Genomic DNA, 11488 nt, shown 5'->3' on the forward strand with positions numbered 1-11488 from the left:
CATAAAAAAGAGATTAAACCTGCGACTACTAGTGGTTTACACATTTACCTAATAAATGAAAGATAGCTGGTTTGATTCTGGTAGGACACACAAATCCCTTGAGGATTGCAAAAAGCAGGGCATCTTACATAAAAAACAAGCATAAGGATTGACCTGATCGTAGCTTATGGAGCTCAAACCTAACGCCTTCTAAAGCTTTTCAATCAAAGGTGATGTCTTGAGATTTCGTTTTTTCAATCAGTCCGAAAACCAAACAGTGATGAATCTGTTATTTAAATCAATTATTTTATCACAGTTTTATTTAGTGTGTGTGTGTGTTCGTGTGTGAATATTCATCTGTAAAGAACAGAGCTCTTACTCAAATTGTTAAATTGTCTCAGAGGCTGATTGGTGACCCACAGTTGAACCCAGATATCTGTAGATGTGGCCTAGACAGTTACAGCGGTTAGCTGGGTACTAGTGTTACTTAACCAGTTTGCATAGTGAGTTTCTCTTCCTCTTGTAGAAAGGCTTCTAATGCCAAAGCGTAGAACAACAAAAAACAGCTTTATTCCAGCAGCTACCACTCAGAAGTCACAATTTTGCAATCCTACATGATGCTGCATAAGTTCTATTATAATTTATCTATCTCAGTGTGTTGTATTTAGCTTATCTTTTGTCTGCTTGTTCAGAAGATCTGCATGTGAGGACCCTTAATGCAGACCAAATCTACGTAGAGGTGAGCCTGAACCTGAAAAAACAAGTTCTAAATGATATAAAACACAGAAAGCTATCGACCCATTGTATTACAGTAGCTAGAACTTAAAAAACTTTTAATATTTGGCCAAATAAATTACTTAGATATTTAATTTTTAAATTAAAACAAAAAGGCTGCCAAGTGATAGGTTTTCGAACAACGTATTAATCACTAGAAGGTCAGATCAGGTGTGTCTGTGAAAGTGGCCCTTTAAACAGAACGGAGCAGGTGAAGAAGAAGTTGAATGAGGACGGGAGACAAAGAAAATGTTTCTGTAAGGTTTACTGAGTCGAGAAAGACTGCTGCACACAGAGCTGAAATAAATAAATGAAATAATTTTATCATAATAATTATAGTAACCATCATAGTAAGATTGCTTATTTAGGGTTTCTGTCTTCTTTTATATATATAATATATATATAGAACTTTCAATAAATTGTTCCCTTTAATATTTTTTTCTCCTGTGTTTATGCATGAGACTTTGGTTTGTTCCACTGAATGTCCTGGTAGCAGCACTCTGTATCCACGGTATCGCACAGGAGCATCATCCCCTGGGTCGTTTCCATAGCGATGCTAAAAGAAAAGGCACCCTCCCCAGCGGGCTCGGCCCCGGCACTCATCATCCTCTGTGCCTAAAGGCTGAGGATGTCATGTCCTGTTGGGGGGGGAGGATTCATGAAGAAGGTTGTCTTCCAGTTGTCTTTGGTCAGTTGTTAGTTTGGTTTTGCTGTGATTTTGCTGGCTGTTTTTGGTGCAGCTTGTTTTTTTTGTGTGTGTGTATTTTTTTCTTATACATTCCAGTTCCTAAAGCTTCAGTCCCTGCGGTGAGTTGTCACAGGTTCATGCAGGGACTACATGGTCCCTTTCCAGAGTCCCCCGTGATCCAGCTTCACTCATGGTTGTTGCACTCGCTCACTCACTGACACACACACTCTAACATACATTTTCTCATTGACTTCTTGCAAACATGCAATTATTCAGTAAGCCACTCATTCGAACATTCCCTCATTCACCCTGCCATTCATCCAATAGCCTCACAGGATGGCACTAATTTAGCAGTGAGACAAATAAGTGCGACACATGTCAACAGTCCATTACTGGTCCATTTGATCTGAGCAGATCACTATATCCCTTTTGTCCATTCCACCATTTTCATGTCTTCTCCATCATTCTTTCCCTTTATCTGCAGGCTAAGCACCCACTCTCTTGTTCAGTCAGTCTTTCTCACCCTTGTCCGTTTTGCATGGTCCAGTTGTAATCCCATACTCGACATTGTTCAGCTGGTACAGAACAGGAGACACAAAGGCCTTGTGGTTTTTGTGGTTGTGAACTAAAGGCCTTTGTAGACCCCAGGGACTCTGGCTGCCCTTCAGGTTCACTGTCAGTGTATCTAGAAAATGAAGGGAAGCACACCAGGTCCAAAGAGCTTCCAGCATTGGACCAATTATTGGTCTCGTTGGTCCAGTAAGGGGAACTTAAACTGAGAGGAATGATCATTAACTAGGGAGGCTGTAGTGGCAAATCAGGTGTAGAGCTAAACCCCATGAATGATTCATTAATATTCTGGTCAATGTTTTTCCCAACAAAGGGAAGTGTTCAGTCATGTGTGACAGAAGGAATGAAAGGGTTAGCTATTGGCAGGCTCAGGTCAAGGCTTTGGATGACAAGACAGTGGGTGCTAGAGTTAGCCACAACTAGCGGGGCCCAGTAGCGCGCACCCTCTTGCCCCGCTTGCTGACGGTGGTGAAGCGAAATGGAGTGGTGAGGTCAGGCTGCTCTCCCGGTGGGAAGCGTTTCATGAAGTGTACATCCTGCTGGTTGGGAAGCGTCTGCGGACCACGGCGAGGACGCCCTTTTTTAGTAAAGCCAACATACCAGCCCGTGTAGCGCGCTGACATTAGAGCTGTGTAGTGGTTTTCTAGGACCTTTTCCACAAAGACACAGTCTGCACTTCGATTACTGGCCTTCTGAGAGAGCAGAAAAACCACAGGTACATACACACACACACACACACACACACACACACACACACACACACAGAGGGAGAGAGAGAGAGAAAAAAAAAGGCTGGTCAGAAAGAAGTAAGAAGATATTCTGGATTAACATGTGTCTAAAAGAAGAAGTCTCACCTTTCCTACCAGCTTCCCACGGCGGTTCATGCACAGGTAGAAATTGGTTTCTTTGCCACGGATTCTCACCTGGCTACCAAAGGTATCAGCCTCCACTACGAGCTGGGCTTGTGAAGGGACATACAAAGGGACATACAGACATTAGAGCCATAGGTAGTGTGGACACATTATGTACTTGTATATAGTCAAGATTTAAAGACTTTCACCCCACAAATAACAAGACAGAAAGCTAACAGTGTCCTAAATTTAGGGCTTGTTTAGTTTTGCATATCGGCCTAGCCAAGATCAACATTCAAACTGACACTGACAGGCCTTTTGTTGAGCACCGTAGATTACTGACTGCTGTTAAATCTAAACCAGCCCTTTAAAGCAGATAAGGCATTCATACTGAATCACAGTTGTAGGATTCATAGTTGCTATTAAACACACTGATAAATCACAGACAGATGTAAATGTCTCTGGTTGGACAGATGGTTGTCAGATAAGCCTGGTCACACACATGGATGTGAGGCCGCTGACCAGAAATGGGCCTTGTAAAAAAGATAAGAGCCAAGACTAGATGGAGCACCGTGAGCAGAGAGGAGCGGGAAAACACTCAGACTGAATGTCTGTGGTATTGTTGTTTTAAGATCTGTGCATGTGCGCTTCTGCCTCTGTGAGTGTGTGCAGGTGCATGTGTGTTTATCCTTCATCCTTCCAGGCAACAGCGCTTCACTAACTACACATCTTTAAAGAGCGTTTGTGCCTATTTAAAAATAAAATCCCTAAAACGGTTCCTACATGACCTTAGTCAACAAAGGGGTCAAGAGAAATCAATACCTCCCTCCCTCTTGCCCCCTTCGCCTCTCTTCCCCCAACTCTCTTCTCATCTCCCTTCTGTTCTTTCACTTAATGTTTAGACTTTCATGCACTTGCTTTATATCTTCGCTCTCTGCACTTGGTTCCCATGTCTAATGCCTTGATGCCACAGTTGGTCGGATTTAGGTGGATTTGCTGTCTTTCGGGTAGTATTTGTCCAAAAAAAAAAAAAAATCCTCCCTATCTCTTGCATCTGGAGTCTAGTTCCTAGCTTGACATGGTGTGTTTGTGACCTGGCACCCTTATCAATGCAAAGGATGTGCTGCTGAGCCACATGCAGAAATGTGAACTCCACTTTTATGGCTTGGCTTTCTTCTTCCCATTGATTCAGGGGGGGTTAAGAATGGGTTAGCCATCATTACAGACAGAGGAGGAAGTGGGGGATGGACAGGGACAGTGTTAGAGGATGGATGGGAGAAGGGGGGTGGGTGGGTGGGGGGGTTCCTGCTGTTTTAAATCCAGAGGAGATAACAGTGAGGATGCAAAATCAATGGAGAGATCGATGAAGGAGATGAGTTTCTAACACTGAGCCAGTCACTCTACCTGGCAGGCTTCTCCATCTAACTCACACTTTATTTCACACACCAACTTCTCGCTCTCTCTTTCACTCTCTCTCTAACTTTCTTTTCCTCTCTAGTGAATCATTGAGTCAGCAGCCAGTCGATGAGGTCTTTGTACTCCCAAGACAAGCTCCACTGCCCCTCTGCCAAAGCCTGGGGAGATGTGTGTGTGCTTTTGTGAGTGTGGCTGCACAGTTGCATTCTGTCTCCATTCATGCATGCACTTGGTCAACCTTTAAGTCTTTGTACTTGCAGCTGTTAGATAGTGTGAGTGTGCACTTCGGTGCGAGTAAGCATCTTTCTCAGCGTGCATACACACATAACATTTGAGCTTGTCCACCTTACACTGTACCCACATGTTTGTGTGTGTGTATTACCATATTTGTCTCCATCTTCACCCCGGGCACTGATTTTGCGTCCCAGCACCTGGACGTGCTTGCCGCTGGTTCGGCTGTAGAGCTGGTATACTCTGTGGTGTCGCCGACTCATAGTGTCTCGCACCTGTGTCTGGTTCTCCACATGCACACTGAAGTTGACTCCATCCATACCAAGTACCTGCTGGAACACCCACACCCACCCATGAGTAAAGATCAATATACAACTTCATGCCGCACAATCACTCTTTGTCATGCCTGCTGTTTCTCACCTGTAATGGATTGCACATCACCAGCAACATCTGGATACATCTGAAATAATATAAAACAGATGAGCTTAGAAGAATGTAAGCAACACTGAATGCTGGAAGAGTCAAGCATGACACCATCATTTCCATCTCTTTCTTCTCTGCCGTTCTTTCTGTTCAACATCTCATTTCCTTATTGGGTCATTACTCACAGTTCTGGGTGTGCTGCTGGCACAGCAACTTGACATAAAGACAGGCAGATGTCCAAGGATCAGCAGACAGACAACACCCAGAGCAGTGTTTATTGTAACGCTACCAGCCTTCTGCCCGAACCCAATTTCTGACCCGTCTGTGACTTTTGCCACACCAAAATCTGGCCTGCAAATGACCTGATTGGAGCATAGCAAAAAATGGCAAACATGCCAAGACAGCTAGAACATGTTTTGGTTTGGACATCTAAGGGAGTGGGCTGGCATATTTGGCTGCTCTGCATATGTAGACAGCTGAGTTGGACTACAGGTGTTCATTCTACTGTGATGTGGCTTTTAAGAGCTGTGGACTGTGGTTAAATTTAGAAATGAATAGACGAGAGCAAGAGCTACTGAAACACGTGGAAAGATAATTTATGAAGGAATTGACTGGTGGTGATGCAGCAGGCAGAAATAATAAATACTGCACACGTAGAAGTATACTTTTGCGTGTTATTTCTTATTTGTTATCGCTCTCTAGCTAAACATTTAAATGATGTTTAGATTTAAACACTTAGTTACAGTTACAATTATAATTTTTCTCACTTCATCACATTGCTTAATTGAAGCCTGGACCTTGACCTTGGATATATTGAATGTTATTTACAGCCTCAGAAAGGGAGTGATTGTGTTGCGCAAAGCCTACTTTGGCAGTTCTTGAACTGCTCTAAATTAGTGGCTGAAGACTTGATGAAGTTCAGAACCCAGTGTGTGGGCTGAAAAGCAATTCTACGAATTTTGTCTTTCCCCACCTCATCTTATGCTATCTCTCTGTGTGCCTCTTCTCTCTTTCTGCTCCTCTCTTTTTCTCTCCTCCCTATCTCTCTTCAAACTTCATGGTTTCTCTGCGAACTCTACCTATTCCTATCCATGCCTGCCTCCTATCTGCCTTTATGTTTAGAGTTAGCGAGGCGACTCCTCCACACTGTCATGGGCATGCACACAGATGTGCAGATGTGTGCATGTGTGTGTACAGGAGAAGCAGGCAGCTGACAGCTGGGCTAAAGCAAAAGGAATACACTCTGCTGAGAGAGGAAGAGAGCAAGGAGATGAGAGAAGTGCACGATGACAGAGGAAGGGAGGAAGGTGAACTGAGAAAAGAGAAAGAGAGACAAAGTCAAAGAAGGCTGACAGAGAATAAAAGAGGTGGGAGATAAAATCAGAAAGAACAGGCAAATGCGCAGATGTGAGGTGGAGGAGACACGCAGAAAAAAATAACACAACACAAGGTTATATATCTCAAAATGAGAAACACGTGTAACCACAGTGTAGACTGATGTGAGAAGTAGAGAAAAAGATAAATAACAGGAAAGAGAAGAGGTGTTCAGCTCATGCCCATGGTAACACGCTACTGCCTCCTGTCACACACACATGTATAAACAAAACGTCATCACAACCCTTTTGTTTCCTTTCTCTTTTCCTTCTTTCTCAGTATTGCCTTGCGTTGGCTTCTGAATCGTTCTAATAGATGCAGACATCCTGGGAAATGCAGTAGAGCATTGGCCCTCACATTTTGCCTGCGCAGGCGAAAAAACCTGAGCGCCTGTGCATTGTGAGGACTCTCAGCTGTTAAAACACCACGGCTGCACTGCTGCCGAGGACACTGTAGGAAAAGTGCCTCAGCACTGGATTCTCCCGCTCCCACAAAAACCACAGACACTCCATATTATGCCAGCCACAGAGAGAAAAAGAAGCAGAGAGGAAAGAGGGAGACAGGATCAGCCAGGAGTGGGGGAGGGATGAGAATAGGAGAGAGTAAAAGTTGGGGAGAGTAAAGACAGAAGGAGGTATGGAGAGAGGGAAAGCCCGGTACACCTTGGCCAGTTGCCAAAGCAAGCAATGATCTGACATCATAAATGTGCGTCCCAGCAGATCTACCATATGGAGTCTGTGGTTAGACGAGCAGGCCTCAGTATCGAGGACTGGGCACCGGTGTGGAGTGAGAGTGGTCGACCTGGTGGGACTTAGCACAGAGCAGCGGTTTCAGCTGTGTGTAGCAGTGGTTAACGTGGTAGGCCAACGCTGGAGCAGTGGGCTTCAGCACAGTGCAAAGAGTTTCAGATGTTCTGCGGCAGGCCTTCGTTAAGAATACTGGTTCAGCGAGTGGGTGTGTGAGTGGTATTGGCAGTAACAGGGCTTACAGCGCAACATTTGTGAGAAAACCAGAGGGCCTAGACATTGTTCTGTGGCTTTAGCAGAAGAGCAGTAACAGGTTGTTGTGGCTAAAGGCCCTTGGTTTTTCTCACTGGCTGAAGAATTATGATGAAGTTGGTTAAACAGTATGTGGATGAATAAATGGAGCTGTTGTAAAAATGATAGGTGAGGCAGAGATGAGTGGAGAGATGATTGGCTCAGGGAGACCTAAACTAAAACCAGCAGACTAAACAGTGAGCCTGCTCATCTTCAGACACTGCCAGGGGCGTCATCATTCATCAGTTATTAATTCATACTTTTTTCTTTTCTTTTTTTTTTTTAACTGAGCAAGTATCTATGGAAAAAGCATTATAGGGAAGAAAGCAAGACAGATGTATGTAGTTAGATGGGTAGGTGGAGACAGGGTGAGGGAGACACACAAAGAGAAGGAAAGTCAGGAAGACACCAGCAGCAGCAGGAGCACACACCCTGTCCAGGTTGTGTGAGGAATGAGAAGTATCTGGAGATGACTGCCATCTGGGAGAACACAGCCGACACAAAGAAAGAAAAATAAACCCCTGGCTTTTAACAAGACACACCTCCAATGGGCAAACTCGAGCCCCTTGAGCCCATATCCTCCTCCCTTAGATTTGCTCTTGGCACTTTATCATTTTCCTATCACACTAGATAAAGCTTGTGTTATTTGACTTCTGAAATATTTTCAATAGGAAAAAACATTTTCTTGGAGATGAGAAATGGTCTTTTCTAAGCCAGCCTGGCCATCCCTGAAGTAAATGCAGATGGTGATGGAGATGTTTATGGCAGGTTTTATGAGTTACACGGCCCTGACTCTGACCCAGTGACCCTGAACTGTCAGCCAATCAAAACAGGGCTCTATGGCATGTTTTCTATGGGGACTGATTAGGAGTGATGTAATCGCTAGATTCTGCAACCTTTCTCTCCATCGTCTTCTCGCCTACCCAGAAACTAGTTTAAACAATTGAAACACAATAGAACCTGAGGAGTGAAGCAATAATATTTGATGATAAAGTGATAGAAGTGACTTACAAGACGGTCAGCGTGGAAAGAAGGGACCACATTGCTTCCCCCCTCCACTATGGAACTTGTCCCAGAGACAGTCTCCTCGCTCGGTTTGAGCCAGTCCGACAGAGTGGCTCAGAGTCCCCCTCTGTGTTTTGAAACCGGTGGATGTTGTGCAGAGTCAAAGAGTGAGCGGACACTCCTGTTGGCATCGGCGGCGTTGTGCCCCGGTTGCCCCGGCGTAAGTAAATGTGCGGGCACGGGCAAGTTGGGGTCTGAAGCTGAGTGAACTGTGCCACTGTGACCGCCGGGCAACCTCTAACAGCTGTCCAGACCGGGGAAGGAACGGATGTGCGGAGGAGCAAAGAGTTAGAATTTTAAACGCTCGCTGCGCGTACCCGACAAGGAGAGGAACAGGTGAAAGCGCGCTCACGCCTTACAGATAGCCAATTCCAGTCGACCCTGTTGACCCTCAGAGTGATGCTTGGCCGAGTGAACAGATGCGGCGCGTGCGTAATCTTTTGTGTAATCCAATGCGTAACGTTTAAGCGTAACAGCAGGCTCCCGGACACCAAAATGAGTTATGTGGTTGCTGGGATGAGACGGGTTGTTTGCCACGCCGCAGACGGGAGCAGGAGGCAGGTTTAGTCCCAGTAGAGCAGGGTCAGATGCTGTTGGAGGTGGGGTACCTGGGCGTGCTGGTGGAGGAAACTGCGACCTGGAGAAGGTTGCTCTGCGGGCCCAGGGTAATGCAAGGCGGGCACGGTCATGTCTGCGTCCCCACGCTGACTCAACTGGTCTGTGGCTCAGGTGACACCGACCAACAGCGTTTGACAAAGTGGGTGATAAGGTCCCGGAGCGGTCCAGCTCAGAGGGGTATATGGAGAGTGCTGAATGAGAATCGGAGGGGAAAATAAAGGGGAAAGAAAGATGAGGAAGGGAGGGGTGGCTGGAGATGATGGGAACAGCTGTGACTGGGTGGCGGACTCAGCCACCCGCGACACGGCGAGGAAATGACAGCCGCACTTTGCACCTGATTTTCCGGACTTCCCCGCTTTCCTCAGCCGCTGGTTACTGCCTGGCTGCAGTAGTCCTCCCTGCGCCCTCTCGACACAATACCTGCCAAAACACAGCACGATGACATCACCTCCAAAATGTTTGAAGGGGGAAAATGCAATCCGATCTTTTTATTTATTTATTTTTTTCAAACGCAGAAAGTTTAAGCAGTTTCTCTGAAGCGGGGGAAAACACCAAAGTCTCTTCGTTCCGAGAAAAAACAACTCCGCGGTGGAAGAGGAATGGAGTCGAGTTCACCAGTTTGAGAAGGACTAAAAGTTAACGCGAGCTCGCAGGAAACATGTTTACGCAAAATCTCACTGACAGATCGACTCCCAGTGCAAAACCTGCACAGCTCCTCTTTCCCATATATCTGTTTCTGTTTCCCTGTTTCATTCAGGCACCAGAGGAGGAAACGAAGGAGGGAACGCAAAAAGAATCCAGACGTGCGCTTTTATCCACTTCACTGGTATTATGTAGATTCTTCTCCCTTTCAAAAAATTCCAAGGTTTCTTTTCTTAAAAAAAAGAGAAGCTCTTCTTGAGGGGGGCTGCACAGGAGAGGCGCGTCGGCAGGCACAGACCTCACTCCAAGAAAAACCAGAACAAGATTTTAACAGACGCGGATCAATCCTCCCTCCCTCCCCTCTCGCTCCCTCTCTCTGCCTCTCTCTCTTTCTTGCTCTCCTTCACACACACACACACACACACACACACACACACACACACACACACACACACACACACACACACACACACACACACACACTTATTGGATCAAAATGGGATTAGTTAGTCGCTCTGCCCTGCCGACCAAAACTTACACTGCACAAATATCCATTTTAACAAGTGCTCCGTTCCATGTGAAAACATCTGGTAATGAGGTGAGATAATTTCAGTTGTTTACAATACAAACCGTCTTGTTTCAATAATTTTCTCGAATCGGGCACTTTTCCTCTGTACTTTGTCTGTCCTGTTACAGCTAATATTTGTTTGTGGCAATTCTTGAATCAAGCTAAATGCATTGGAAACAATTAGAATGATGTCATAGTAATTCGCTTTTCAAAAAAAAAAGTCCCTTTCAGAACAAATGGGCTTGTGAAAGTATTTTTGGCCAAAGAGAATGTAAAATAAAAAAGTGCATTTAAAAGAAATCTCACAACACAAACACCTGCCTTAGCCAGGTGAACAAATCTCTGATCACCAAAGCAGACTTCTTGCCCTCCGTTATCTCTCCAAAAGATAACATCACCTCCGTAGCCTCAGTGGCCCCGGATTTTGGATAAAGGTTGTAAGGTGGAGAGGGCAGAGCTCCATCTCTCTCTCTCTCTCTTTTATTCTCGCTCAAACACGCGCACGCGTTCACACACCCTTCAGAGTCGCCGCACTTTTAAGTGATGTATTTTGACTCCCAATTTCATAACTTTTAAGTTAAACCTTAAGAAGGAAAAATGAAACGGAGAATGAGAGACAGTCGGGAGGGCGGTATGTAAGCACGGACACGGATCCAAAACGAACATTTCTCAGGGATTTCGGCAGCAACGCCCGCTCTGCGCTCCCAAAACTCCCTCTCACCGCCGCACAACCGCAGACGGTCAGCCAAGCCAACACAACACTCCTGCCATACCTTTCACACACACACACACACACACACACACACACACACACACACACACACACACACACACACACACACACACACACACACACACAGGGAAATAATAGAGAGACAGAGTAAATTTATCCTTGTGTGTCTCTGTATCTGTGTGTGTGTAACAGAGGTTGGTGGGTGTTGGCTTTATACATCAGGGACACTTATCTTGGCTCCAAGTGCAGGCTTATTCTTTTCAACATTGTAGGCTACTTTCAAATCACACACACATGCAGAGACTTCTGCAACTGGACAGAGTTGAGCTGGGCTGGGTAGGGGTTGACTGTGGTTGAATGCCTTTCCAGTCATGCTCCATAGACAAGCCTCTGGCCTTCTTTCCTACTACTGGCTCTCTCTGTCTTTGCACCTGTGTCTGGGCTCTTTTTCACCACTCACCACAATGCTGCAAGGGACACGAGTGTAAATGTTGTGAAGAGGGATTTGAACCACATTTT

General features: G+C 45.5%; 1 protein-coding gene across 3 annotated transcripts; it reads right to left on the reverse strand.

Moving 5' to 3' along the window:
• On the reverse strand, positions 1 to 9960 carry fgf18a (fibroblast growth factor 18a). 3 transcript variants are annotated; one of them, XM_084945963.1, is made up of 5 exons: positions 8355 to 9960; positions 4930 to 4969; positions 4661 to 4838; positions 2866 to 2972; positions 1 to 2703 (listed from the first exon to the last, which is right to left on the reverse strand). In XM_084945963.1, exons 1-5 carry the CDS (start codon positions 8384 to 8386, stop codon positions 2431 to 2433), a joined length of 630 nt encoding a protein of 209 aa, XP_084802089.1. In that variant the 5' UTR covers positions 8387 to 9960; the 3' UTR covers positions 1 to 2430. The 3 variants fall into 3 exon arrangements, with proteins under 3 accessions (XP_084802089.1, XP_084802080.1, XP_084802071.1); XM_084945954.1 differs by having other exon boundaries at positions 1 to 2700; positions 4661 to 4841; XM_084945945.1 differs by having other exon boundaries at positions 4661 to 4841.
• Positions 9961 to 11488: the final 1528 nt, after the last annotated feature.

Source organism: Perissodus microlepis, chromosome 2, assembly GCF_051167445.1.
Source record: "Perissodus microlepis isolate ML-2025 ecotype Zambia chromosome 2, ASM5116744v1, whole genome shotgun sequence".
Taxonomy (NCBI): Eukaryota; Metazoa; Chordata; class Actinopteri; order Cichliformes; family Cichlidae; genus Perissodus; species Perissodus microlepis.

What these genes read in the sequence shown, in the direction of transcription:
- fgf18a (XM_084945945.1), bottom strand. Translation starts at nt 8,386, where the DNA reads ATGTGGTCCCTTCTTTCCACGCTGACCGTCTT. An exon ending in CTTTCCACGCTGACCGTCTT is followed by an intron (nt 4,970 to 8,354) that starts GTAAGTCACTTC and finishes ATATTATTTCAG; the next exon opens with ATGTATCCAGATGTTGCTGG. An exon ending in TGAAGATGGAGACAAATATG is followed by an intron (nt 2,973 to 4,660) that starts GTAATACACACA and finishes TCCCTTCACAAG; the next exon opens with CCCAGCTCGTAGTGGAGGCT.